The sequence below is a fragment of the Aspergillus campestris genome (genome assembly GCF_002847485.1).
Source record: "Aspergillus campestris IBT 28561 chromosome Unknown P168scaffold_6, whole genome shotgun sequence".
NCBI lineage: Eukaryota > Fungi > Ascomycota > Eurotiomycetes > Eurotiales > Aspergillaceae > Aspergillus > Aspergillus campestris.
Window position 1 is genome coordinate 656,769 of NW_020194341.1, and position 23,518 is coordinate 680,286.

At 55.8% G+C, this 23,518-nt stretch overlaps 8 protein-coding genes across 8 annotated transcripts; 4 read left to right on the plus strand and 4 right to left on the minus strand.

Moving 5' to 3' along the window:
• Nucleotides 1-800: 800 nt before the first annotated feature.
• P168DRAFT_268930 (elongation factor 1-alpha) lies at nucleotides 801-2,513 on the plus strand (the record flags this gene model as incomplete). Its single annotated transcript, XM_024835116.1, has 4 exons — nucleotides 801-903; nucleotides 1,020-1,090; nucleotides 1,142-1,200; nucleotides 1,266-2,513. Exons 1-4 carry the CDS (start codon nucleotides 899-901, stop codon nucleotides 2,511-2,513), a joined length of 1,383 nt encoding a protein of 460 aa, XP_024692793.1. The 5' UTR covers nucleotides 801-898.
• A 138-nt stretch (nucleotides 2,514-2,651) lies between these two features.
• Nucleotides 2,652-4,667, plus strand: P168DRAFT_327184 (chalcone isomerase domain-containing protein; the record flags this gene model as incomplete). Its single annotated transcript, XM_024841213.1, has 2 exons — nucleotides 2,652-2,697; nucleotides 3,379-4,667. The coding sequence occupies 2 exons, from the start codon at nucleotides 2,652-2,654 to the stop codon at nucleotides 4,665-4,667; spliced, it is 1,335 nt and encodes a 444-aa protein (XP_024692794.1).
• A 137-nt stretch (nucleotides 4,668-4,804) lies between these two features.
• P168DRAFT_290294 (glutaredoxin) lies at nucleotides 4,805-5,627 on the minus strand. Its single transcript, XM_024837175.1, has 3 exons — nucleotides 5,526-5,627; nucleotides 5,188-5,286; nucleotides 4,805-5,046 (listed from the first exon to the last, which is right to left on the minus strand). Exons 1-3 carry the CDS (start codon nucleotides 5,575-5,577, stop codon nucleotides 4,889-4,891), a joined length of 309 nt encoding a protein of 102 aa, XP_024692795.1. The 5' UTR covers nucleotides 5,578-5,627; the 3' UTR covers nucleotides 4,805-4,888.
• Nucleotides 5,628-6,325: 698 nt separating this feature from the next.
• P168DRAFT_318547 (uncharacterized protein) lies at nucleotides 6,326-7,842 on the minus strand (the record flags this gene model as incomplete). The annotated part of the gene is made up of 2 exons (XM_024840208.1): nucleotides 6,326-7,687; nucleotides 7,750-7,842. The coding sequence occupies 2 exons, from the start codon at nucleotides 7,840-7,842 to the stop codon at nucleotides 6,326-6,328; spliced, it is 1,455 nt and encodes a 484-aa protein (XP_024692796.1).
• Nucleotides 7,843-8,999: 1,157 nt separating this feature from the next.
• Nucleotides 9,000-10,036, minus strand: P168DRAFT_281850 (BAG family molecular chaperone regulator; the record flags this gene model as incomplete). The annotated part of the gene is made up of 2 exons (XM_024835953.1): nucleotides 9,000-9,541; nucleotides 9,577-10,036. The coding sequence occupies 2 exons, from the start codon at nucleotides 10,034-10,036 to the stop codon at nucleotides 9,000-9,002; spliced, it is 1,002 nt and encodes a 333-aa protein (XP_024692797.1).
• Nucleotides 10,037-10,822: 786 nt separating this feature from the next.
• On the minus strand, nucleotides 10,823-13,590 carry P168DRAFT_327188 (LMBR1 domain-containing protein). The gene is made up of 2 exons (XM_024841214.1): nucleotides 12,799-13,590; nucleotides 10,823-12,733 (listed from the first exon to the last, which is right to left on the minus strand). The coding sequence occupies exons 1-2, from the start codon at nucleotides 13,107-13,109 to the stop codon at nucleotides 11,047-11,049; spliced, it is 1,998 nt and encodes a 665-aa protein (XP_024692798.1). The 5' UTR covers nucleotides 13,110-13,590; the 3' UTR covers nucleotides 10,823-11,046.
• A 2,417-nt stretch (nucleotides 13,591-16,007) lies between these two features.
• P168DRAFT_281852 (uncharacterized protein) lies at nucleotides 16,008-21,114 on the plus strand (the record flags this gene model as incomplete). Its single annotated transcript, XM_024835954.1, has 5 exons — nucleotides 16,008-16,210; nucleotides 16,299-16,401; nucleotides 16,511-17,660; nucleotides 17,714-19,683; nucleotides 19,750-21,114. The coding sequence occupies 5 exons, from the start codon at nucleotides 16,008-16,010 to the stop codon at nucleotides 21,112-21,114; spliced, it is 4,791 nt and encodes a 1,596-aa protein (XP_024692799.1).
• An 838-nt stretch (nucleotides 21,115-21,952) lies between these two features.
• Nucleotides 21,953-23,303, plus strand: P168DRAFT_290300 (putative nucleotide-sugar transporter). The gene has a single exon (XM_024837176.1). The coding sequence runs from the start codon at nucleotides 22,284-22,286 to the stop codon at nucleotides 23,205-23,207; it is 924 nt and encodes a 307-aa protein (XP_024692800.1). The 5' UTR covers nucleotides 21,953-22,283; the 3' UTR covers nucleotides 23,208-23,303.
• The last annotated feature ends 215 nt before the right edge of the window (nucleotides 23,304-23,518 follow it).

The window sequence follows — 23,518 nt, forward strand, 5'->3', positions numbered from 1 at the left end:
TAGTCAACAAAAACTAAAATAAAAAATGGAATAAAAAAAATCAAATTTCATGCCGGCTGACATCAAGGGGCTGAGTCTGATTGACGGTTTGCATTGCCATACATTGTTGGACTGTTAGTGTTCAGTGTTCAGTGTCCACCTAGAAAAAAAAAAAGATAAAAGAAAAAAGTACATTGGGTACCGCCCGGTAATGGACCAATCAGAGGGGGAGGCTGCCGCGGGGTACTGATGCAAACAATACCAACGTAGGTATGATAGAGAGATAACCATCGAGTTGACTCACAGGCATACAGCCACAGCCCACTGCGTTGATGCCCAGTTCTGCCTATTCCAAACTGACTAAGTGACTACCTAGTAGTTACTAGGTCGTAGATTTTTCTCTCATAGACTAAGTAATATAATGGAAGTGGGGCAAAAAGACGGGAAATAATAAAGAAAAAAAAAAAAGAGAAAAGAAAAAAAAAACTCAGAAGAAAAACCAAGGTCAACCCAAAGCCAGCCCAAGAGCGGGCAAAGTCAAGTTCTGGATTGGACTCCGCCGTGAAGATTTTTGCGCTGGTCCCGCAGTTATCTGGTGGGGCAACGACCCCTCCATGTCCAATGATACCGATGACTCGCCAAGGGTTTGAGCCCGCCGGCGTAATTCGCCTGCTCGCTTGCCCCTCCATATAAGGATTTCCCCTCCTCCCCCTCCCACAAATTTTTTTTTTTCTTTCCCTCCCTTGTCCGCATCAGTACGTATATCTTCCCCTCCCTCCTACTCTTCCCTCCTTTCCTTCTTCATCCTCTCTCTAACTTACCTTTTTGTTCAGCACCTCTACGCGTTAAGCCGTAGTATCTGAGCATTCTCCGAGACCTTTATTTCTTTTAATAAAAGTTCATCACATCTACCTTCACAATGGGGTACGTTTTTCCTCGATGAAAAGTTCTCATCGTCATCATCTCATCATCTCATCATCATCTGGTGTTGATCGAGATGTGATGAGTATCATCAAGAATCCTGGCTAACAACCTCTCAGTAAGGACGACAAGACTCATCTTAACATCGTCGTTATCGGCCACGTCGATTCCGGCAAGTCGACCACCACTGGTAAGCACCGCTCCGTCTATACATATGAGACTTGATACTTACAATTCTTAGGTCACTTGATCTACAAGTGTGGTGGTATCGACCAGCGTACCATCGAGAAGTTCGAGAAGGTAGGACAACCCAGATCGTACAAAAAAAAAAAAAAAAAAAAAACGTCATACTAATAAATATATAGGAAGCCGCCGAGCTTGGCAAGGGTTCCTTCAAGTACGCCTGGGTGCTGGACAAGCTGAAGTCCGAGCGTGAGCGTGGTATCACCATCGATATCGCCCTCTGGAAGTTCGGTACCGCCAAGTATGAGGTCACCGTCATCGATGCCCCCGGTCATCGTGACTTCATCAAGAACATGATCACTGGTACCTCCCAGGCCGATTGCGCCATTCTCATCATTGGCTCCGGTACTGGTGAGTTCGAGGCTGGTATCTCCAAGGATGGCCAGACCCGTGAGCACGCTCTGCTTGCCTTCACCCTCGGTGTGAAGCAGCTCATCGTTGCCCTCAACAAGATGGACACCTGCAAGTGGTCCGAGGACCGTTACAACGAGATCGTCAAGGAGACCACCAACTTCATCAAGAAGGTCGGCTACAACCCCAAGGCCGTCCCCTTCGTCCCCATCTCCGGCTTCAACGGCGACAACATGCTCGAGCCCTCTCCCAACTGCCCCTGGTACAAGGGATGGGAGAAGGAGGGCAAGTCCGGCAAGGTCACCGGTAAGACCCTGCTGGAGGCCATCGATGCCATCGAGGCCCCCGTCCGTCCCGCCAACAAGCCCCTCCGTCTGCCCCTGCAGGATGTGTACAAGATCTCCGGTATCGGCACAGTTCCCGTCGGCCGTGTCGAGACTGGTGTCATCAGCCCCGGTATGGTCGTTACCTTCGCCCCCGCCAACGTGACCACTGAGGTCAAGTCCGTCGAGATGCACCACCAGCAGCTCAAGGAGGGTCTCCCCGGTGACAACGTCGGCTTCAACGTCAAGAACGTCTCCGTCAAGGAGGTCCGCCGTGGCAACGTCGCCGGTGACTCCAAGAACGACCCCCCCAGCGGCTGTGACAACTTCACCGCCCAGGTCATCGTCCTGAACCACCCCGGTCAGGTCGGCGCCGGCTACGCCCCCGTGCTGGATTGCCACACTGCCCACATTGCCTGCAAGTTCGCCGAGCTGCAGCAGAAGATCGACCGCCGTACCGGTAAGGCCACCGAGGAGAACCCCAAGTTCATCAAGTCCGGTGATGCCGCCATCGTCAAGATGATTCCCTCCAAGCCCATGTGTGTTGAGGCCTTCACCTCCTACCCCCCTCTGGGTCGTTTCGCCGTCCGTGACATGCGCCAGACCGTTGCCGTCGGTGTCGTCAAGGCTGTCGAGAAGGCCACCGCCGCCTCCGGCAAGGTCACCAAGGCCGCCCAGAAGGCCGGCAAGAAATAAATGGGTTCATTTCGTGGGAAAACCGAGATGCCGTGATGAATTTCTGAAAAGGCTTATGAATGGAACTAGACTATGTAGTTAATCTACATAATGATTCAAAATTTTATCCACGTAGTTGTAATCGTAGCTATAACCTAGATGAGTGCTGCCAGCTGCCAGCCTTTGGCGGTGCCTGACTTGGCTGGTACCTCCACTTCTTAACACATCTTTCATCCATACAATCACATCCATCCAAGACTCTTGTCTTTGTGTCTGTAGTTATCCATGCACTACATACCTTGGATTCGACAGTACAGTATTGATAGTAGTAGTCCACAGTCATTCTATGAAGCCTGTCAACCTGGCTATTCCTGTAAGACGCATAATCTTAGCAATATAACAGCGTAATTGATGTTCAAGTGGTATACTACTGTAGATACTCATGCTGTGTGCAGTGTTTCTTAAATAATTGAACGAATATTACTCATAACCTGGTCTTGATTGTTGTGGGATAGCGATAGCGTTGACTAGATTTGGTGGTGTTGGTGAATATATATAGTTTGACGTCTACAGTGTGTATATCGAGTGGATGATAGCATTTACAAGTATTCTACCTACTATACGCATTACTAGGTATCATCAGACAATATAACGATCAAACAAACACATCCAATAATAGTATAACTCCAGTCTACTATCCTATCCTCGCTCCAACCGCACTCTAACTATATTCCGTACATACATGGTCAACAGAGCATAGTCACGTGCACCCGGATCCGGCACACCCCAACCAATACCCGCAGTAACCGACCACCACCATCCACATCTATCTACATCCATCTCACTAACTACCAACCCACTCAACATGGCCTCACCATCAATCCAGGGCGCCATCCCCTGGCGCAGGTGCATCCGCCCGCAACTCCGCCTCCCCACCCGCCGCCCCCTAACAACCAGCCCGCCCTCCGCCAAACCACCCCCCCGAACCCACTCCGCTCCAGCGCCGACACCCGCGCCCGCGAGCAAGCCCTCGCGCAGTCCCGCCGCTCCATCAGCCTCTCCGCCGCAGGCATCGCCGCCTGCGCCGTCGCCATGTACGGCGTGATCCAACTGGACCCGTTCGGGCTGGAGAAGCTCGAGCCCACCACCACCACCAACAACAATGACAACAACGACAGCAAGAACAAAACCATGCTAGATGGCCCCCCAGGCTTCCCAGACACCAGCGCCAGCAGCCCAGCGATGATCCTGCAAGGCCCCGACGGCAGCACGCAAGTCGAAACCGGCACGAGCTCCGTCCCGCACTTCCCGAGCACCATGCGTCTCCCGACCCGCTCCAGCACCCTCCAACCAGGCGACGCGCTCCCCGCGTCCGGCGACGACGGCGCCAGCGAAGAATACCAGCTGCTGGGCCTGGGCATCCGCACCGTGTCCTTCCTGCGCATCCAGGTCTACGTTGTAGGCCTGTACATCGCCACGAAGGACCTGCCCGAGCTGCAGCAGCGGCTTGTGCGCACGGCCGTCAACCCGCCGAAGGAGGTGGACTCTCCCGCCGTCGTGCAGCCGACGACGGGCGCGGGGAGTGTGGCGTTCGCGACGAGCCTTGTGCCTGGGGAGCGGGAGGCGCTGAAGAAGCTGCTGCTGGACGAGGAGCGCGGGGATGCGGCTTGGAGCGCGGTGTTGAGGGAGGGCGGGCTGCGGATGGCGTGGCGGGTTGTGCCGACGCGGAACACGGACTTTTTGCACCTGCGGGATGGGTGGGTGCGGGGGTTGGCTGCGCGCGCGCAGAGGTATACGATTTCGCCGCTGCCGGATACTTCTTCTTTGAGTAGTGGGGGGAGGAAGGAGGGGGAGTTCACGGATGAGTCGTTTGGGCGGGCGGTGGGGGAGTTCAAGGCGCTGTTTGGGGGCGGGGGCGGGGGTGGGAAGAAGGGCGTGTCGAAGGGGCAGACGCTGGTGCTTGTGCGTGGTGAGGATGGCGCGCTGGAGGGGCTGGTGCAGGCTGAGGTGGGGAAGCCTGGGATGCGGTTTTTGGGCCGTGTGCGCGATGAGCGGATTAGTCGGCTCGTGTGGTTGAATTATCTGGCTGGGAAGAATGTGTCTAGTGAGGGGGCGCGACGGAGTGTTGTTGATGGGGTGATGGGGGTTGTGGAGCGGCCTGTTGGGACTATCTAGTCTTTTCTTTACTTTAGGTTACTATCCTGTCCAGTCTTGTAACAATATGATTCTATCTCAGCAAAGCATCACTCTAACTAGTAACCAGCTTAATCTAGATCAACTATAGCCAGTTCAATCCAGGCCAAGCATAGTATAAATCAATCACCGGCCAAGTATGGTAAAATCAATCCAAGCCAAGTATAGTAAAATCAATCATCGGCCAAGTATGGTAGGTAAACTTAAGCAGCCCCAGCCGCCTTCAACAAAGCAGGCAGATCAGCCTTCTTGGCCTGCAGATCAGAGTTCCCGCCGATATGCTTCTGCTGGATGAAGATGTTGGGGACGGTGCGCTGGGCGCTGATTTCCTGGAGGGCGTCTTGGATGGCGGGGCCGTCGTCTGCATTATCTTCTTGTTAGCTTTGTCTTTTTTCACACATATTGTATCCGTACAACTGTGTTGAATGATATAACAGAGTTGAACAATCCAACAGTTGAATACATAAAAGGGAAATAAGGGAATAAGGAAGGAAAGACAAACCAATCTGATCCAACTCAACAGTCGTATACTTCGCGTTCAACTCATTCAGCAGCGACTTGCTCGCCTTGCAGTAGGGGCAGTAAGATTTAGAGAAGACCACTAATATCACCGTTAGCATTGTTCATTTCATTTCATTTCCTTGCATTTGTTCATTTCCATTCCCCCCTCTTCCTCTTCCTCTTTTCACCCCTCTCCTTGACATCTTCCCTTCGCCTCCCGTCTTTCCACCCCCAACGTCCCTCCCATGTAGAACTCATATCCAAACAAGCAGGGAACAAAGCCATCTCAGGCCAAGTAAGGAAAGAAGCCATCTCAATCCAAGTAAGGAAGGTACATACCAACAGCATTCTCCTGAATCAACCCCTCAGCCTTAACCTTCGCAGCGGACATGATGGCGGGAGAAGCAGTCGACGACGTGCCGAACAGGCGGGTGAAGATTGAGGTGAGGATTTTGGCGGTTTCTTGAATATTATTTATAAAAATAAAGTAAGGTAAGAGAGGGTGAGGGGGGGGAGGGGTTATATGTGGTTGGCGGGGTAGGTTTGTTGATTGACTGATTGATTGATTGATTGATTGATTGCTTGGTAAGGTTTACTGGGGACGGAAAGAGAGAGAACGTTGGATGTTACCTTACTAATCAGGGAGTGGGTGGGTGACGTGATCATTTTTACTTGAGGTACTTGTGTGTCACGTGAGATGACTTGTTTGCTGGTTCGTCTGGGGTACTTTGGATACTACCCTAGTAGGTTAGGTACTACCTATCTATATCTATATTATCTCTAGAGACTTTCTACTCTATACTACCTGTAGTCTCTACTATCTTTACGCTGTATACTCCGTACTCCATACTCCATACTCCATACTCTGTAACTGAATATATTGATCTATATCAACAATATCAACAAACAATCAATCAAATCAATCAAGAAAAAGAACCATATTCCTATGGCAACACCACCGCTAACCATGCAACTAACAAAGTAGACAAGATGAAATAAAATAAAGATAATAAAAATGTAAAAGAAGTAAAAAAGTAAAGAAAAGGAGAGGCAGGAGGTAGAAATGAAGAAAGAGAAAGAGAAAGAGATGTAAGAGGCAGACGCACAGAAAAAGATGTAAAGTAAAGAAAGAAAGGAAATTACATCACTATACAACAACACCCCCTCTTCTTCTCCGGTTCGGGCGCGCTCACCACCGGAGGACTCCATCTCGAGGTCATCCCCGAGTGCGGCACCTCGTGCACCTTGGGCATGTGGCTGTATCCCGTTGCCGTGCTGAGGCGGCCCAGGTCGGGGCTGCGCTGGGGGTCGGGCGAGGTGATGGACGGTGTGGGTGGGGGTGGGTGCTCTTTGGGGTTGGAATCCTTTTCTGTTTCTGGTTTTTCTTTTGGTTTCTCCTCTGGCTTATCCTCTGACATCTCCGGTTTCTCCGCACCGGGCTTGTCAGGCGGTCCGTCTGGGCCGATGGCTAGCGGGGCAAACTCGCGGTCGTATGTCGTCGGCGTCTTGCCCTCTTTGGCCCACTGCTCTTGTTGGAGTCGGCGTGCGTGCGTCGGTAGCATTTGCTGATCAGGCGGTAGACGGGGATCTGGTTTGTACATGGTTGCCAGCCAGGGCGGGTCACCCTCCGGCCGGTTGGCTGCTGTTGTGGGGCGGGACTCGCCGGACCGCGTCGTCGGTCGTGCCCCTGAGACTGCCCGGCTGCGCGGGGTGGTCTTGCGGGTGCCGGCTGGCGCGGAGGTCTTGCGGGCGGTCGTCCCCGGCGTGGTTTTACCAGAGGTCTTCCGCGAGGTGGCGCTCGATCCGCTGGGTACCCCACGGCTGCCCGGTCGACTGGCACTACCTAGAGGACTACCATCGTCAGGAGGGCTAGACTCGCCAGCCGGGATCGGAATGCGAGACGCGCTCTTGTGCTGGCCCGGATGGCGGTACATGTGAGCGGCTGACTCCGTGACCTCCTCCTGTCGACGCAGGTCCCAGTCTCCGTCACGAGTACTATCGTCGTACATCCCCAGGGCCGACGCCCGCTCCTCCTGCAGATCGGGAAACGACTCCGCCGGGTCAGGGGGCGGGCCAGCCACCGAGTACTCGCTGATGCCGCTGTTGCGATTGCGGGCGCGGGTGGACCGACCGGACTCGTGGGCGCGTCGCTGGAACATCACGGCAGCCTGGTGCAGTTCCATGCTCTCGATGCGGGCGAGCTTGTCGCGGTGGATCCAATTCTCGTGCTCGGTGTCAGGGCCATCCTTCATCTCACTGCGTCGCCAGGAGCCGCTGATCTGGCTGGTGTCGGAGTCGCGGACGTTGCTGCGGCTGCGATTGGGGGCGTCGTGGGCGTACAGGCCGGCCTCGCTGCCGTGTCGAGTGCGGCTGGCATCGCGACGGCCGCGATACTGTTCGTGGTAGGCGGCGCGGGAGAGGGAGGAGCTGCGGGAGCCTTTGGAGGTGCGGTCGCGGTCGCGAGATTGGGAGGAGCGGGACTTGGAGCGGCGGCGGGCGCTCTACTGTTGATTAGGGGGTATTCACGGGGAAATCAAGAGAATTCGGGGGATGGGGAGCTTACATTTCGCCGAACGGGAACGGCGTAGTCCCATTGATTTTCATTGACAGGGGGAGACCAGGTATCGGTAACGGTGGTGGTGGTGGTGCCGGCCATACCGGCAGAGCCAGACCAGCTGACGGGGGAAGATATGGACCGAGCAGACAGGACGCCCTTCAGGCCATGCCAGGATTATGGGTGATTAGTGGATATGGCGAAGATGTGCAGTCAAGGTGATGTTTGATAGTTATAATAAATAGTAAATAGAAAGAAATCGTCAATAAAAAAAATCGAGTAAGAGTAAGCGGAAGGAACAAAGATAATAAATAAGTATAAAGAAGGAAATGGATAACGAGAGACTAAAGATTGATCCAACCGATGGAGAGAGCTGAGCTGAGAGGAGAGAAAGAAGAGAAAGAAGAGAAGAGGGGAAGAAAGGAAAGGAGGAGGTGAGTTTCAAACGAGCGTAAAAAGTGTGGCTGGACTGTGGCGGATGAATCAAATAAGATTATTGTATTATAATTAAGATAGTGATTGAGACTCGACAAGACAAGATGAAGAGCGAGATATGATCGAAGCGAAAGACAAGGAGAAGAAAGAAAAGAAGAAAGAAAAAAAGGATTGACAGTACTGAGTAGAGAGAGAGAGAGAGAGAGAGAGTCTGGACTAGTGAAGAAGGCTTGGCTGCTCCCGAAATACTCACTATTTATTATACTAGTCAGGAGAGACTCCTTTTCACCATCTTCATCTTATACCATCCCATGTGTTTGACTCTGTACTCTGAGGCCATGTGGACTGTCATATTGCCTTTTATAAAATGGATATTATAGCTGACATCTCACCTCAAACCAGATTAATCCAGATGAAGGACCTTAGAAGGGGGACAAGTATTACCTCCTGTATAGTCCACCTCCTCCTCCTCACCAGTAAAGTACGAACTAGGAGGTACTAGATCCTAATCCAGTCTAGTGTTGGAATGGCTGCCGTTTATCTACTAACTCGGTGCTGGTATGGTTAAGTGATACGTCGTTTGATCTACACTGGTACTTTTATTGGAGGACCTGTTAACCTGGTACCTTAGTATTAGTACGGAGTAGATGGATTGATTAGGATTAGCTACTCTCTTAATTGAGATAGTACACTACCACCTAGTAGTCCAAAGCCAGTAGTATATGAGATCCTCTATAGCCAACGATCCTATCCTCCAACCATGTTTCTAAACAAATATGTATAACATGAAAAAAAAAAAAATATGATAATATGATACAATAAAATCATCCCACCCGATCCAACAACCCCAGCGCCGCCTGCGCCTCATTAATCAACGCCTTCCGCGCCGTCCTCGTCTCCGCATCCCCGGACGGCTCAATCCCATCCGCCTTGAGAATCACCTGCGCCAGGATCGTCTCGCTCAGCTTGCGGTTCTCGAACGCCCGCGCTTTTTCCTCGGTGGGGGGAGACCGCGCGTAGGCCTCGCAGGGCGGTACCAGTTCTCGCCGGAGGTACTCGCGCAGCGCTTCGACTTGGTCGCGGGCTGTGGGGTAGTTTTTGAGGTTGGGGGAGGGGGGAGGCATTGTGCTGCTTCCACTTCCTCCGGTGGTGGGGGTAGGGGTTGGTCGGGCGGCTTCCGTTGGGACGGTGGTGGTATCTTTCTTGCTCTTCTCCTTCTCCTTCTTCGCGAGCTTCTTCTTGTTCTTGTTCCTGTTGCGGTTGCGGGTGCGTGTCTGCTGCTGCTGCTGCTGCTGCTGCTCAGCACCATCATTTGCAACCCCACCAGCAACACCACCAGCACCCCCCTCGACCCCGACCCCGACCCCTGGACAGGAATATCAACATCAACATCCGACCCACTAGGCGACCCCTCCCCCACCTCCACCTCCGAAACAACACACAACACCTCCGAATCCTGCTTCAGGCCCTCCGCACAACAAGGCACCGCATCCCGCTGCAGAATCTCGCCCTTGTAGAGCAGCACGATGCGGCTGGGGTCGCGCGTGCGGGTGACCTCCGCGGCGCGCTTGCGCAGCTGCCCGACCGTCAGCGTGCCGTCGCTGATGGCGTAGGCCGGGAAGTGCAGCTCGTAGGTGTTTTTGCGGTGCTTGAGGAGGAGGGTGTCGGGTTGGTTGTCTTCTTCTTCGGAGGCGGCGGCGGAGTCCGCGGCGTAGCGGGTGCGTTCGTAGCGGGCGGAGTCGTCGGGGGAGATGTAGCTGTAGTCCTGGTCGCTGATGTAGGGCGGGTTGTTGGGGACTGTTGTGTAGGGTGTTGAGGGGGTGCGGCGGAGGAAGTTGGTTAGGGGGGAGTGCCACGACATTGTTGTTATTATTGTGAGGAGGAGGAGGAGGGTTGCGAGGAGGATGGTGACGATGATAGGGGTGGTCAGAGAGGATGATTCGGATAGGAAGGATAAGTAAGAATCAAGTGTCGAAAGAGAAGACGAAGACGAAGTCAGCACCTGATTCAGAACAGATTGCCAACGGGGACGAATGTGCGCGGCCAGCGAGTCCAGGTACAGAGCGTACTTGTCGCCGAGAGAGAGGGATGATAAGCTCATGGATTTATTCTTCCTTTTTTTTTTTTTTCCCCTGATTTTTTTGCCCTTTTATATCTTTTTTTTGGGGGGGGGGTTAAAGTGTTGAAGTCATGGATATTGGTCACTGGTTGGTTGAGAGTCCAGGTGTTCACTGCACTGCACTGCAAACCCGTCGAGTCCAGCTGAACTAATAGTTAGTTAGTATTAATAAATGACTAACTCGGCTCGGCAGCCAAGCCAAGCAGTGACGCCGCGCAAGGCGCATTCGTGTCGAGTCGACACCGCCTGCGCCGCATTATGTTTTGCCGTGGAAAAGGCTTCCTGTGCGTGCTTTGCTACCTTACCTACCTGTTGGTAGTTACCATTGTTGGATTGAATGGTGTGATAGGAGTGGGAAAGGAGGGGTTTGGGTGTGGCTGGGTTGGGATGTGGCTGGATGGGCTGTGGCGCAGTTGGTTTCATACATGAGGGAAATATAGAGATATACGTAGGTGGGCAGACTTCTTCTAGCTTCTCTGTGGAGGGGGATAGAATCAGGCAGACATTAGATGGGTAGAGTATAGTAGGCTGAAATATAGGAGGCTGAAATGTAGGCAGGCAATATACTCAGGCAGACATCTAGACAGACAAATAGACCGACAAATAGACAGTGTATATACAAGACAAATAGACAGACGAATAGACAGACGAATAGACAGACGAATAGACAGAACAGTCAGACAGGCAAAACTAAGATAACAATTGATTGATAATATGTACGTGAATATAACTCATATAATACAGGGAATCCCCTACAGTCGCACCCCCGTCGGTCGTCCCTCATTCCCCATCCACCGGGGAAGCTGGAACCCGCCCCCCAGCCACTGCGGCGGGTTGGCCGTCTCGAACGTGTTGCGCACCCGGTGCGCAAACGACTGGAGGAACGTCTCCTCCTCCGGTTCGGCGGCGGCGGCGGGCACCGCCCCGCGCGGGGACCGCGACGGGCGCACGGCGTCACTGCCCGACGTCCGGGACGAGGAGAACCCCCGGGGGCTCCCGCTGACGGGACTCGACACGCGGGGGGACCGCCCCGCGCGCGACGTCAGGGACAGCGATCCCAGCCCGTTCAGCTCGCGCTCGATCAGCTCGCGGCCCTCGCGCCAGCCGCCCAGCCCGTAGCCGCTGGGGTTGGTCTCCAGGTCGTCCTCCTCCTCCGGTTCCAGAACGCCGAAGCCGCAGATCTTCTTGATGCGCCCGTACAGGTTGAACATGGTGGCGGCGATGGGCAGCAGGATAAAGACCGGGAAGAACCAATCGAAGCCCTTGCCCAGCGGCGTCAGGTCGATCGACTTGCCGAGGAAGTCGTAGAAGGTGGTGTTCTCGCGGAAGGCGACCGGCAGGAAGGTCAGGAAATTGTAGGCGATCGGGACGGCCAGCCGCGCCACCAGGCCGGCGTACCAGCAGGCGCTCTCGCCGTAGGTGTTCCGCCGCACCAGGGCGCGGTTCCCCCACACCTTGGCGTCGTTGACGCCCGCCAGGGCGGCCCAGCACATGTAGAGCAGCCAGCCGGTCGCGGTCAGCTGCCGCCAGAAGCCCACGGGCTTGGGGTCCTTGTGGTAGGAGATGACCGACAGCGTCACCACCGACAGGCGCGGGGCGAAGGACTTGAACACCTCGGACCAGACGACGGAGACGGAGGCGGCGGCGCAGAGGGCGCCCAGGAGCCGCCGGATGCTCGGGATGACGCGGGCGTACAGCTGGTAGCGCAGGTACGGGGTCAGGGCGCGGACCCCCGGGAAGAAGGAGCGGCGCTGCGACTGGGGGAAGTCGAGGCGCTGGGTGGCGGCGGCGTTGATGATGGCCTGCATGTCGGCGGCGGTCAGGACCAGCCGATCCCACTCGTCGACGAAGCGGGCCTTGAGGTGGCGCTTGCGCTGGATGCGCCGGGTCAGGTCGGCCAGGTAGCGTTCGGTGATGACGGACGGCACGGTGGCCGTGGTGTGGGAGGCCGCGGGGCCGAGCAGGGCGGACTCCTCGGGGATGTTGGAGGTCTCGGCCAGCTCCTCGATCCAGTCCTGGAAGTCGCGGGCGGTGCCGGTCTTGCGACGCTGCAGCTGGCCGACCTGGGCCTCGAGGCCCTCGAGGTCCGTGACGGCATCCATCAGGTTGTCATGCAGTTTGGGGGCGTAGACCTGGATGCGGCGCAGGCGGCCGCTGACGCTGGCGTTGCGGAACAGGGCGCGGGGGATGGAGACGAGGCCGTGGCCCATGAGGTAGATGGCCATGACGAGACCCCAGACGTAGGACAGGGCCATGACGACGCCCTTGATGGCGGTGAAGTTGAACCCCTCCTGGACGGAGATGTAGATGAGGCCGACGACGGAACAGATGAGGACGAGGAGTTGGTATTGGGCGTTGGAACGGATGGAATACTGCATGCGACCTTTGGGATCGCGATAGCCGGAATCGATGTATTCCCCGAGCAAAGGAAGGATAACCCTACGTCCGTCCGTCAGTTCATCGAGTGGTCGTTACCCTCCGCGGAAGTTGTCAGGGGTACATACCAGGTGAGGACAAAGATCAACCAGTAGGCGATGCGCCAGGAGACCAGGATGAGGCGCTCCGGCAGCCAGATGGCCCGTGGCCCATCTCCATCGTCGCGGGAACTCGAGGCGAGGTCAATGGGGACGAGGAGGACGACGCCGGCGGGTAGGGCCAGGGAGAGAAAGACGGACACGGAGAGATAGGCGGGGGTGTTCCGGAGGGTCAAAAAGCGGCGCAGGAGCAGGATGACCAAGACGGAGATGACGACGAGGGCGAAGGAGTAGAAGATATTGGAACCCACGGAGATGGTGGGGGCGGAAACGGAAAACATGATGAGTCGAGCAGTCGCCGAAACGGCCTTCCTCCGTGGAGAGGGACGGGACGGGGGGGCCAGGTGTCGCGTGACCAGCCGGAGGAAGACGGCGGGAAAGGATATGGATAGGAGAGAGGGAGGGGGAGGGAAGATCCGAGGGAGGGGAGGAGAGAGATCCAAGGGAAGAGAGGATCAGGGGGTGGGAATCGGATTAGGGACAGGAACGATCAAGGAGGAAGAGAAGTGTACTGATCATAGTTTTCCAGACGGGAAAGACCGACTGGACGGATCAGGACAGGGGAGGGAGATAGATAGGGAGATAGATAGGGAGATAGATAGGGAGATAGATGGGTGAAGAGAGAAGAGAAAGAAGGGAAAAGAGAAGAGAAGGAAGAGAAGGAAGAGAAAGAAGAAAGAAAGTGAAGAGAGAGAAGAGAAGAGAGAAGAGAGAAGAGAGATAGATAGAGAGGGAAGAAGGAGTCCGGTGGTTGTCCGGGCTGTCCGTGTCAGTCAATCAGTCCGCAGTTGTTCACGGATTCTTTCGCTTCGATTTGATTCACACCTTATTAGCCAGGCACGGCCCACGGGTGACGCAGCGGGCCAGTCACGTGGCCACCAGCCTTGTGCCGGATTAGTTAGATTCTTAGCTGTTAGCGGAATATTTCACTATATATAGGTAGATAGATATTTGATATATATAGTCAATATGACATTGATAGATATATATTATCATGATTGATATACTGATGTTGAAGGGTGATGGTAGATAATCCAGTAGCCTAGGTATTCCGATCTGAAGATCTATATCTGTCTCCGTAGGTCACTATATATAGATGTAGGGTACCGAGTAATAGTACAGATATACTTCTTATCCTGATGTCTTGTTCGGTACTATTTTCAGATGGATATAAACATATATAAATATCGTTCTCTTCTACTCTCTCGGTTAGAGGATCCCCCAACGTACTCGGATGGATTCTATCTGCGAAACCACCAAGTCTTGGCATGTTGACCTTGTGTCTTCTGGGCCAGTCGACCCCCTCCATTACCATTGCTGTAATTATTTTATATAAATAATAAATAAATAAATAAATATATATATATATATATATATATATATATATACATAGATATATACGAGTATATATATATTCTTTATATCTCTATGGGGGTATTTTATCAAAGAATATGTACCTCGACAGCTGTCAGTGTCAGTGTCAGGGGATGTCCTGAGGCCGACCAACCATCAATCCATGGATTGTCTTGAACAGACTTGAACAGACTTAAACAGACCTTGAACAGACCTTGAACTAGACTGGAACTGGACTGGAACCTGGATGATGGAATATTAATCAAATATGGTTCATCGTCTAATAAATATTATAATTCCCATCATCCACCAGTATAACCATCATGATCTATAATCCAGATGATGCTGGAAAAAAGTCCTCAGCCACCAACCGAAAGAGACCCACTTCGGTCCTGGAGTCTCCATCACTGTCACTCTTCATTACCATCTTATTATTTGAGTATTGTATTTCCAATGGTGAAGGAGGACTGCCAAGTCACTGACGGCCGATCGCACGGAAATCCATCCAACCTCCTTCTGTCCATCTTGCTCTTTTGGGAGGATTAGATTAATCTGGACAGGGAGCTGGATGATCTTGACCATGATTCAGGATAGAAAATAGGATAGAATGACAGTCATTAGTCTTATTATTATTACCATAACTTTTGATCTTTTCTTTTTCCTCTGTTTATTGTCATGTACTGGTATTGACTGTGATCCCAGACTTCGAATGCTCTCATGGTGTCACTGGGGTTTTGACCAGAATTTGTCATTTTTCAAACCCTGTCAATAAATCAGAGAGAGTGATGGAGATCGGGGTCTGCTGGTGATGCCATCTCTACAATTACTTCTTTCTACACCTCTCTCTCTCTCTCTCTCTCTCTCTCTGCGATTCTAGCTGACGGTCATCCTCCACGCCACCTCATTCTGCTTCTTCCTGGTAAGCTCTCTTCATCATCTTCTTCATGTCTTAGCCCGTGGATGCCTGGTCAATCCTGCAATCTTTTCCCATTCCGTTCTCTCTTTCGGACTCGTTCCTTTTTCTTTTTCTTCCTGTTTTCTCCATTTCCATCCAGTCCCTTTCTTTCCCCCATCACTATTTCCACATTCCCTTGATAATTCCCTTCAAGTTCATTGATCATCTTCTTCTTCACCCTCTCATCTCTTCTCCTTTTCCCAACTCCCCTGTCCAATCCCTTTCCACCACCTTGGCTCTAGTGCGACAAGCGTTGCTGCATCATCCCTGTCACTGATCCGACATAATCCTGCTTAGTCTCTTCTACTCTACTCTTTCTCCCTCCCTCCCTCTCTCTCTCTCTCTCTCTCTCTCTCTCTCTCTCTCTCTTCCCCCCCCCCCCCCCCCCCCTCCCTCCCTCCTACCACCACCCCAAAAAAGCCACTCGCCTTCCGCCGCTGCCAACGAACCCGCCGGATTTGACCGCTGGTGCCCGAACGCCTTGTTTCCCCCTTCTGCGTTGGTCTTTCAACCGTGACCTCTCTTCCACCACCACCACACACACTTCTTCGTGATACCTTCTCCTCCATCTCCGACCGCTCTTTTTTCTTCGGCTCGATCGACCATCCTCCAACCTTCCATCCAACCGCGACCATCCTTTCCTTCGATCCATCGCCCCCACAGGTTCCCTCTTTTCTTTTTTGATCCTGACGCCACCCTCGATCCCTTCGATCCCTTCGATCCTGAGACGAACCTCCCCCCCCTTCGACGGAGCTGGTGATTTTGTCGCGACCCGACTCCCCTCCCCAATAAACACCACCAGCGAATGCTGGGTTTCACACAAGGCTTGCGCGGACTGCTCCTCGATCCCCACTGAGGGGGCGTTGCTGCCATGAATCCCGCAAACTTCAACAACGTTGGCGGTGGCATGCCCGGTGGAGCCAAACCGCATGGTCAGATCCCAGTCCCCCCCAGGGTCGAAAATGGCCAAACCGTCATGAACTTCGTCGCCCAGGCCCTGCAGTCCCAAGGGAACTTTTCTGGATGGCGCCAGGAGGTGCCCCTCCGCGATCGCGCCGTCAAAGTGTATCAAATGTGAGTGTGATCCGCCAGCTTCCGCCAATCCCCTCCCCTTCTCATCCCTCTTGCTCTCCGTTTCTTCACGGTTCGCTAACCCTCCTAGGATCACGTCCCTTCGCTTGATCAAACCCCAGATCGATATCGCCGGTGCGGCTCACGCGGCCTTGACTTTTGAACAGGGAGCGTTCTCCCGGGCCAGGGAAAAGGTAGGACCACTTTTTTTTTTTTTTTTTTTTTTTTCCTTTCTCTTTTTTCTCTCTTTTCCTTTCTCTTTCTCTCCTCCTCCTTCTTTTCCAGTGCTGACCGTCACATTAGGTCGATTACGATAAAGAGTGTAACGACAAGCTGGTCCATATCCGTGATACTCGCGCCCGTCAGGCCGCCGTCTTTCAGAACGGCATGATGAACCAAGCATCACCCACCGCCGGTGCCCCCTCGGTCGGCCAATTCCCCCAGCAGGCGAACCGCCAGATGCAAGCTTCCCCGGTCGCCGGACCACAACAGCCCATGATGGGCATGAACGACCCCTTGCAACCCGCCGCCCGGCCGCACCGTCCACCGTCGCAACAACCACCACAATCAGGCCCGCCCGCGCAAACGCCGCAGGGCATGCTCCTGCAACAGCAACAGCAACAGCAACAGCAGCAGCAGCAACAGCAGCAACAGGCCCAACCGCAACCCCACCAGACACCCCAACCACAACAAACCCCGCAGCCCGCACAGCGCCCACCCCAGCGACCCGGCGGCGCGATCGCCTTGGCGGACGATTTCAATGCCTTGCCCGCCAATGAATTGGATGCCGTCAACCGCCTCGCCAAGGAGATCTTCCATCGCACCGCCAAGGAGGACCTGGACAAGATCAAGATGAACCTGGCCAACATGAACCCGACGCAGAAGCAGTACCTCCACCAGCGGGGCATGGACCCGCTCAGCTACTTCTTTCGCTGCCAGGCCCTCGCCCAATTCCGCAAGATGCGCCGCGGCCACATGAACCGCAATCCGAACGCCCCCGTCGATCCCAACAGCGCCCTGATGGGCGGTGACCCCATGATGAACCGCCAGATGTTCCAGAACATGATGAACAACCAGCGCAACCCGGCCTTCGCCGCCGCCGCTGCCGCCGCCGCGAACAACCCGCAGGGCCTGGACACCTCCTTCATGGGCAATGTCGAGAACATCCAGGGCCAGCAGGCCGACGGCTTGCGCTCGCAGGAGGCCGGCCAACTTGTCGTCCCCGCCAGCTCGAACCAGGCTCCGTTCAACGCCGCCCAGAACATGTTCCCGCCCGGCCAGTTTGCCCAGGGGACCCCGGGGGCCCCACCCGCCATGAATAATACCTCCATGAGCCCACAGTTCCTCGCGCAGCAACAGCAGCAACAGCAGCAACAGCAGCAACAGCAGCAGCAGCAGCAACATATCCAGAACGCCCCGCCGGTCCCGCCCGACCGCACGCCCCAGTCGACGGGTGCCTTTCCGGCGTCCGCCCCCGCACCGGCCCCGGCCCGGCCCCGGCCCAAGCGTCCGCCCAGGCCCAGGCGCGCGCTCAAGCCGCGCAGAAAGCCCAGATGGCCATCTCCCAGGGCCAAGCGAGCGCGCACGGGATGCCGCAGATGCCTCCCCAGGGGTCCCCGATGTCCATGCTGAACCGCCCCATGGCGCCGGGCCAGATGTCCCCGGCCCAGATGGCGGCCCAGATTCGCCCGCCGTCGCGTCCGCCCGGCATGGGTTCGCAACCTCCTACCGCACAGTCGTTGGGCGGCCCCCCCGTGATGCAGGGCCGGCCGCAACTGGCGGGGCTCTCCGCGGCGGCGCAGGAGCAGCTCAACCAGATGACCCCCGAGCAATTCAACGCCTTCCTCATCAGCCAGCAGCAACGACGGGCGCTGGCGAACAACCAGGCCCTGGCGCGGGCCAATGCCGCGCAGCACATGGGCATGCCGCAGAATCTGTCGCAGCCCGGCGGCCCGGGCCAGCCGATGATCAACAACGGGCAGGTGGGGAACACCCAGAATATGCGCACCGCGCTGGGTCTCCAGCCCCAATTCCCCGGGATGAACGCCCCCCAACCGCCCGGCCAAATGATGCCCGGACCCCAGGTAGCCCTTCCGCAACGCCACCCACAGCAACAGCAACCCCAACCGCATCCGCACCCGCACCCGCAGCAGCCACAACAACAACAACAGCAGCAGCAGCAGCAACAACAACAACAGCAACAGCAACAGCAACAGCAGTTGCAGCAACGCCAACAGGAGCTGTACAAGTTCCAACTCCTACGCTCGCAAAGCGGGGCCATCGAGATGTCGCCCGAGCAAACGAAGGAGATGGACCGCCTCCCCTTCCCGCCGTCGCTCCTCAACAGTAGCCAGAATCTGGCCGCCGCCGTCCCCAAGACTGTCAAGACCTGGGGCCAGCTCAAACAGTGGGCCACGCAGAACCCACAGATCCTCGGGGCGGTGGAGATGCAGAAGTTGATTGGCTTTCAGAAGATGCATCTTGCCCAGATGCTGTCACAGGGCAAGGACCGCAATCCCGAGCAGGGGGTCCCGGGTCCCTGGATGGGGATGGGCCCCCAGGGCCAGCCAGCCCCGCAGTTCGCCAACCAACCGCCGCAAGCGTTCCCCGCCGGCCCGCAACAGCAAGCGCCCATGAACATGCCCGCTATGCGACCGATCACGGCCGCCGATATCCAGATCGCGCGCCACCGCTTGGGCCCGCGCGCGCAGGCGCTCAGCGACGAGCAACTCCGGGGTATCTTGCAGCAGAATCGACAGAAGCAGTTCCTGCAGATGGCGCAAGATCGGGCTGCCCTCGCCAAGCAACAACAGACACCGCATGGCCAACCGTCCCTCCCACAGCAGCAACAACAACAACCACCACAACAGCCACCGCAGCAGCCACAACCGTCCCCCGTACCCGCGGCCGTCAATGCGGTCCCCGTCAAGGCAGAGCCGTCGACACCGGCCTCCGTCCCGCAGCCACATCCCCAAGTCAAGCCGCAACCCGTCGCCGCCGCCAAGGGTGCCAAGGGCGCCGGCGCGAAGGCCGGATCCAAGCGCAAGTCGCCGCCCGACGAGCCCGCCGAGGGACCGAAACCCAGCCAACCCGCCGTCACCCCGAGCACGGCCGCCCCCGTGCCGAACAAGCTCGGCTTGTCCCTCTCCCGCGAGCAGCTGGCTGCGATGAACCCCGCGCAACGCGCGCAGCTGGATGCCCAAGTCCGGCGGCAGGCGGGCCGGTCGCCCATCCCCCGGTCCGTCGCCGAGGAGTCGTGGAACAACATTCCCGACAAGGCCAAACAGCTGTACAATGAGATGCTGAACCAGCCGCATCCAACCGAGCCCGTCGCCCTGACCCCGGCCGACAAGAACAAGATGGCCCAGACCCTCCGCGAGTCGACGGACCTGCTGGCCCGCATGGACACGCTGGTGGTCTGGTTTTCGAAGCTTCCGCCATCGCAGGGTAACAACCTGAAGACTCTGCTCCAAATGGTACGTTCTCTCCCCCCCCCCTTCTTTTTCTTCTCTCCCTCAAATCACCCACTAACTGGATTACAGAGGATGCAACTCATGCGACAATTCAAACCCGGAGGCGACTGGACGTTGAACGATCACTTCACGATCCCCCCCCACTACTTAGAGCAGGCTATCGCCTACACCCGCAAGTTCTTTTCGGTCATGGTATCCCGCATGAACCAACACCAGAACCAGGTCGCCGGTCAACGTCCCGGGGCGCCGTCCGGCGCACCCACCACGCAGCCGACTCCGCAGAACCCCATGCCCGCTTTGAACGCCAGCAACCTGCAGCAATTACAGCAGCAGGAAGAGGCGCTCCAACGGGCCCGCCGCGCCTCGAGCCAGACCGCCGTGGCCGTCAACACCGTTGTGCCGCCCGCTCCGTTTGGCGCGCCGTCGCCTCAAGGGGTGCCACACGCGTATGGGCCGGCAAGCAACCCCCCACAGGAACTGAAACTGCCCCTGCAAAAGAAACGCAAGCAGACACACGCGGCCGCGACGGTGCCCTCGGCCGCCGCCGTCGCCGCCAAGACCCAGGCGTCGAAGCCGGGGGCGGGCGATGCGACCCTGATCGGTGCCTTCCGATGTGAGGTGGCAGAGTGTCCGCATCATTCCCAAGGCTTCCCCACCCAACACGCCCTGGACCACCACGTCGCGGAGAGCCATCCAGTGGAAGAGCCAATTGGTGATCCGTTGGAGTTCGCCCTGGAGAGTTTCCGCATCGGCCTGCTGAAAGAGGACAAGGGGGAGGGCGCGGAGGCCAAGGTCCCAATGGACACTCCGCAGTTGTCATCCAAACAGGAGGCGATCACCCCGGCGACTTTGGGCGCCACCCCGATGGGCCGCCCCCCAAGTCAGTTCGGCGCCAAGGGCACCTCCCCAGCGTCCAGCCAGCAGCTGACCCCTCGCGGACCTGCCGCCAAGGGCCTTGCGGCGGCCACCTCCAAGGCGGCGGCCGGCAAGGATGGCAAGAAAGAGCCCGGCAAGTCGACTGACCCGACGCCGGCGACGGATCCGTGGGCGACCAGCGCCATCTCCTTGGAGGCCATCCAGGACGCCTTTATGGACCTTCGGGACGATGGGGGCCTGGGCCTCGGGCCGATGGAGGAGTTCCTCAACGCCGACATGTTTGCCCCGCCGCACTCCAAGGACACGCCCGATTCGGTGGAGACGGGGGTGGTCACGCAGACGCCCAAGGACACGGAGCTCCCCAAGACGGACGATCTGACGGGCAAGATGGTCGACGCCGTGGATGACCAGTGGATGGACTGGCCCCTTGGCCCGGGCATGCTTGACGACGAGATGTTCGTGAACCAGTCGTGGGACGAGATCGACTGGGATATGATGGATCGTCAGAATGGCGGCCTGGGCATGGACGACGGCCGGATTGCCATCCGGACGTTATAGTCCGGATGGTGATGGGAGACTTAAAAGTCTCGACCGGACGGAATCGTGCTCTAGAGCGTATCCACCACACTTGTTACATGACCGGTGTAAAATAGACGCTGGCCGACCATTCCCCAGCCTTGGCTGTCTTGTCCGATCTTGATTGTTGACGCTGCCGGGGGCAGTTCTTTCATTCTTCCTCTGTTTCTTTACCTCGTTCGCTTTCTGTTGCGTTTGATGATATATCCCGTGTTGTTTCTGGATTGATTGATTGATTGATTGGGAACCCATTTGCTGTTGATTTAGCCACGGCGTTGCTAGGAGCAAACAAAAGGGCTACGAGTCGGATGGCGGGATATTCAGACCGGCCTTTATTTGTTGTCTTCCCATTCTAACAGGGACGGAGGACTGTTTACCATAGTTCATATTCTGATGAATAGCTAAATCATAATCTTTTCTTATTTACTATACAACTCAGTAGTTGATCAGTATACTAGGTAGTATACACAGTACACATACTGTATACATACTGGAAGTATGACGTAAGGCAGACTAACCCGAATCAACCTAGCGTAGAAGCTGACCCGGGTGATCAGCTGGCGATAACCAACTGGGGCGATAAGGTCATCTCTCTCTCCCTCTGTCTCTCTTCCTTTCTCCTCACTCCATCTATCAATCTCTCTCCCCCTCTCGATCAACCTCTCACTCACAATGGGCGTCCAACAATAGATAGATCTTATTCTATCCTCCATCTCTTAGTCAATCAACCTCTCTCCTTGATCCCAAGTACCAACAAACACCCTTATCCACCCCTTCAAATACCTCCACCCATCCACCGCTGATAACAAACAACACCTCCCTCTATTGAGGAAAACCAACCAACCAATCAGTCGTCAAAATGGTTAACAAAGCGGTCATCCCGTTCCTGGTCACGATGATGCTCGTGACTGGGGTGTGTAATACGATTTTGAATAAATATCAGGTGGGTTGCATCTTTGCATATATGGGGGACGGAGTTGGGGGGAGTGGTGGATGGCTGACGCATGGTGCTGTGTAGGATATGCAATGTGTGAGGAATTGTGATGATCCTGATCCGGCGGAGAGGAGGTTGTTTGAGCAGCCTGTGATTCAGACGTGAGCTTCTCTTATCCCTGCTTTATTTTCTATATGCTGATACGAGAAGTATTCAAATGTTCGTGGGTGAATCCGGAAGCTGGCTCGTCGTCTTCCTGGCCTGGGTCTACAGACAATGCATCGCCCCCCGCTTTTCAAACAATACAACCCCATTACTCGCCGGCGGCTACAACCCCGTGCATAATGATGACCGACTCGACGACGACGGAGAGGAGGACCAGACCATCAGCGGACCCGACTACGCAGACGACCCGTCCAAACCGCTGGACGACGGACGGGTCAAACTCGAGGGCCGCAGAATCTTCCTCCTCGCGGCGCCCGCCTGCTGCGACATCGCCGGAACGACCCTCATGAACGTGGGTCTCCTGTTCGTAGCCGCCAGCATCTACCAGATGACCCGCGGAGCACTGGTGCTCTTCGTCGGGCTCTTCAGCGTCATCTTTCTGCACCGCAGACTCCACGTGTACCAGTGGAGCGCGCTCTTCGTCGTGGTCCTCGGCGTGGCCCTGGTCGGTCTCGCGGGGGCGCTCTTCGGCGACGCTCCGAACCACGAGGCCAGCCAGGACAGCACACCCATGGTGATGGTCAGGACCGTCGCGATGGAGGCCCGCGCCGTGGCGCAGACGCCCGAGGCGGTCAAGACTATCATCGGCGTGCTGCTGATCGCAGCCGCGCAGATCTTCACGGCGTCGCAGTTCGTGCTCGAGGAGTGGATCCTCGAGAACTACGCCATGGACCCGCTCCGCGTCGTCGGTTGGGAGGGCGTCTTTGGCTTCAGCGTTACGGTCGTGGCGTCGATTATCATGCATTTGTTCGTGGGCCAGACGCCCGCAGGACGATATGGATATTTCGACGCACGAGAGGGCTGGTCTGAGGTTTTCCATAACCGGACGGTGGCTATGAGTAGTTTTCTCATCATGATTAGTATTGGGTATGCTTTCCCTCCTCTCTTCACTTTCTCTTCCCCTACTAATATCTAACCAGCGGATTCAACTTCTTCGGCCTCTCCGTCACGCACTGCATCTCCGCCACCTCGCGCAGCACAATCGACACCTGCCGCACGCTGTTCATCTGGCTCGTATCGCTCGGCCTCGGCTGGGAATCTTTCAAGTGGCTACAGGTGGCCGGATTCGGGCTGCTTGTCTACGGAACCTTCCTCTTCAACGATATCATCCGGCCGCCTTTGAAAGCGTGTCTCCCTCGTGCTGGAGATGGGGAGATTTTGCTTCCCGAGGAACCAATTGAGCATATTTAACTGATCGCCACATTTTACTGGTTGTGGCAGTCTTAC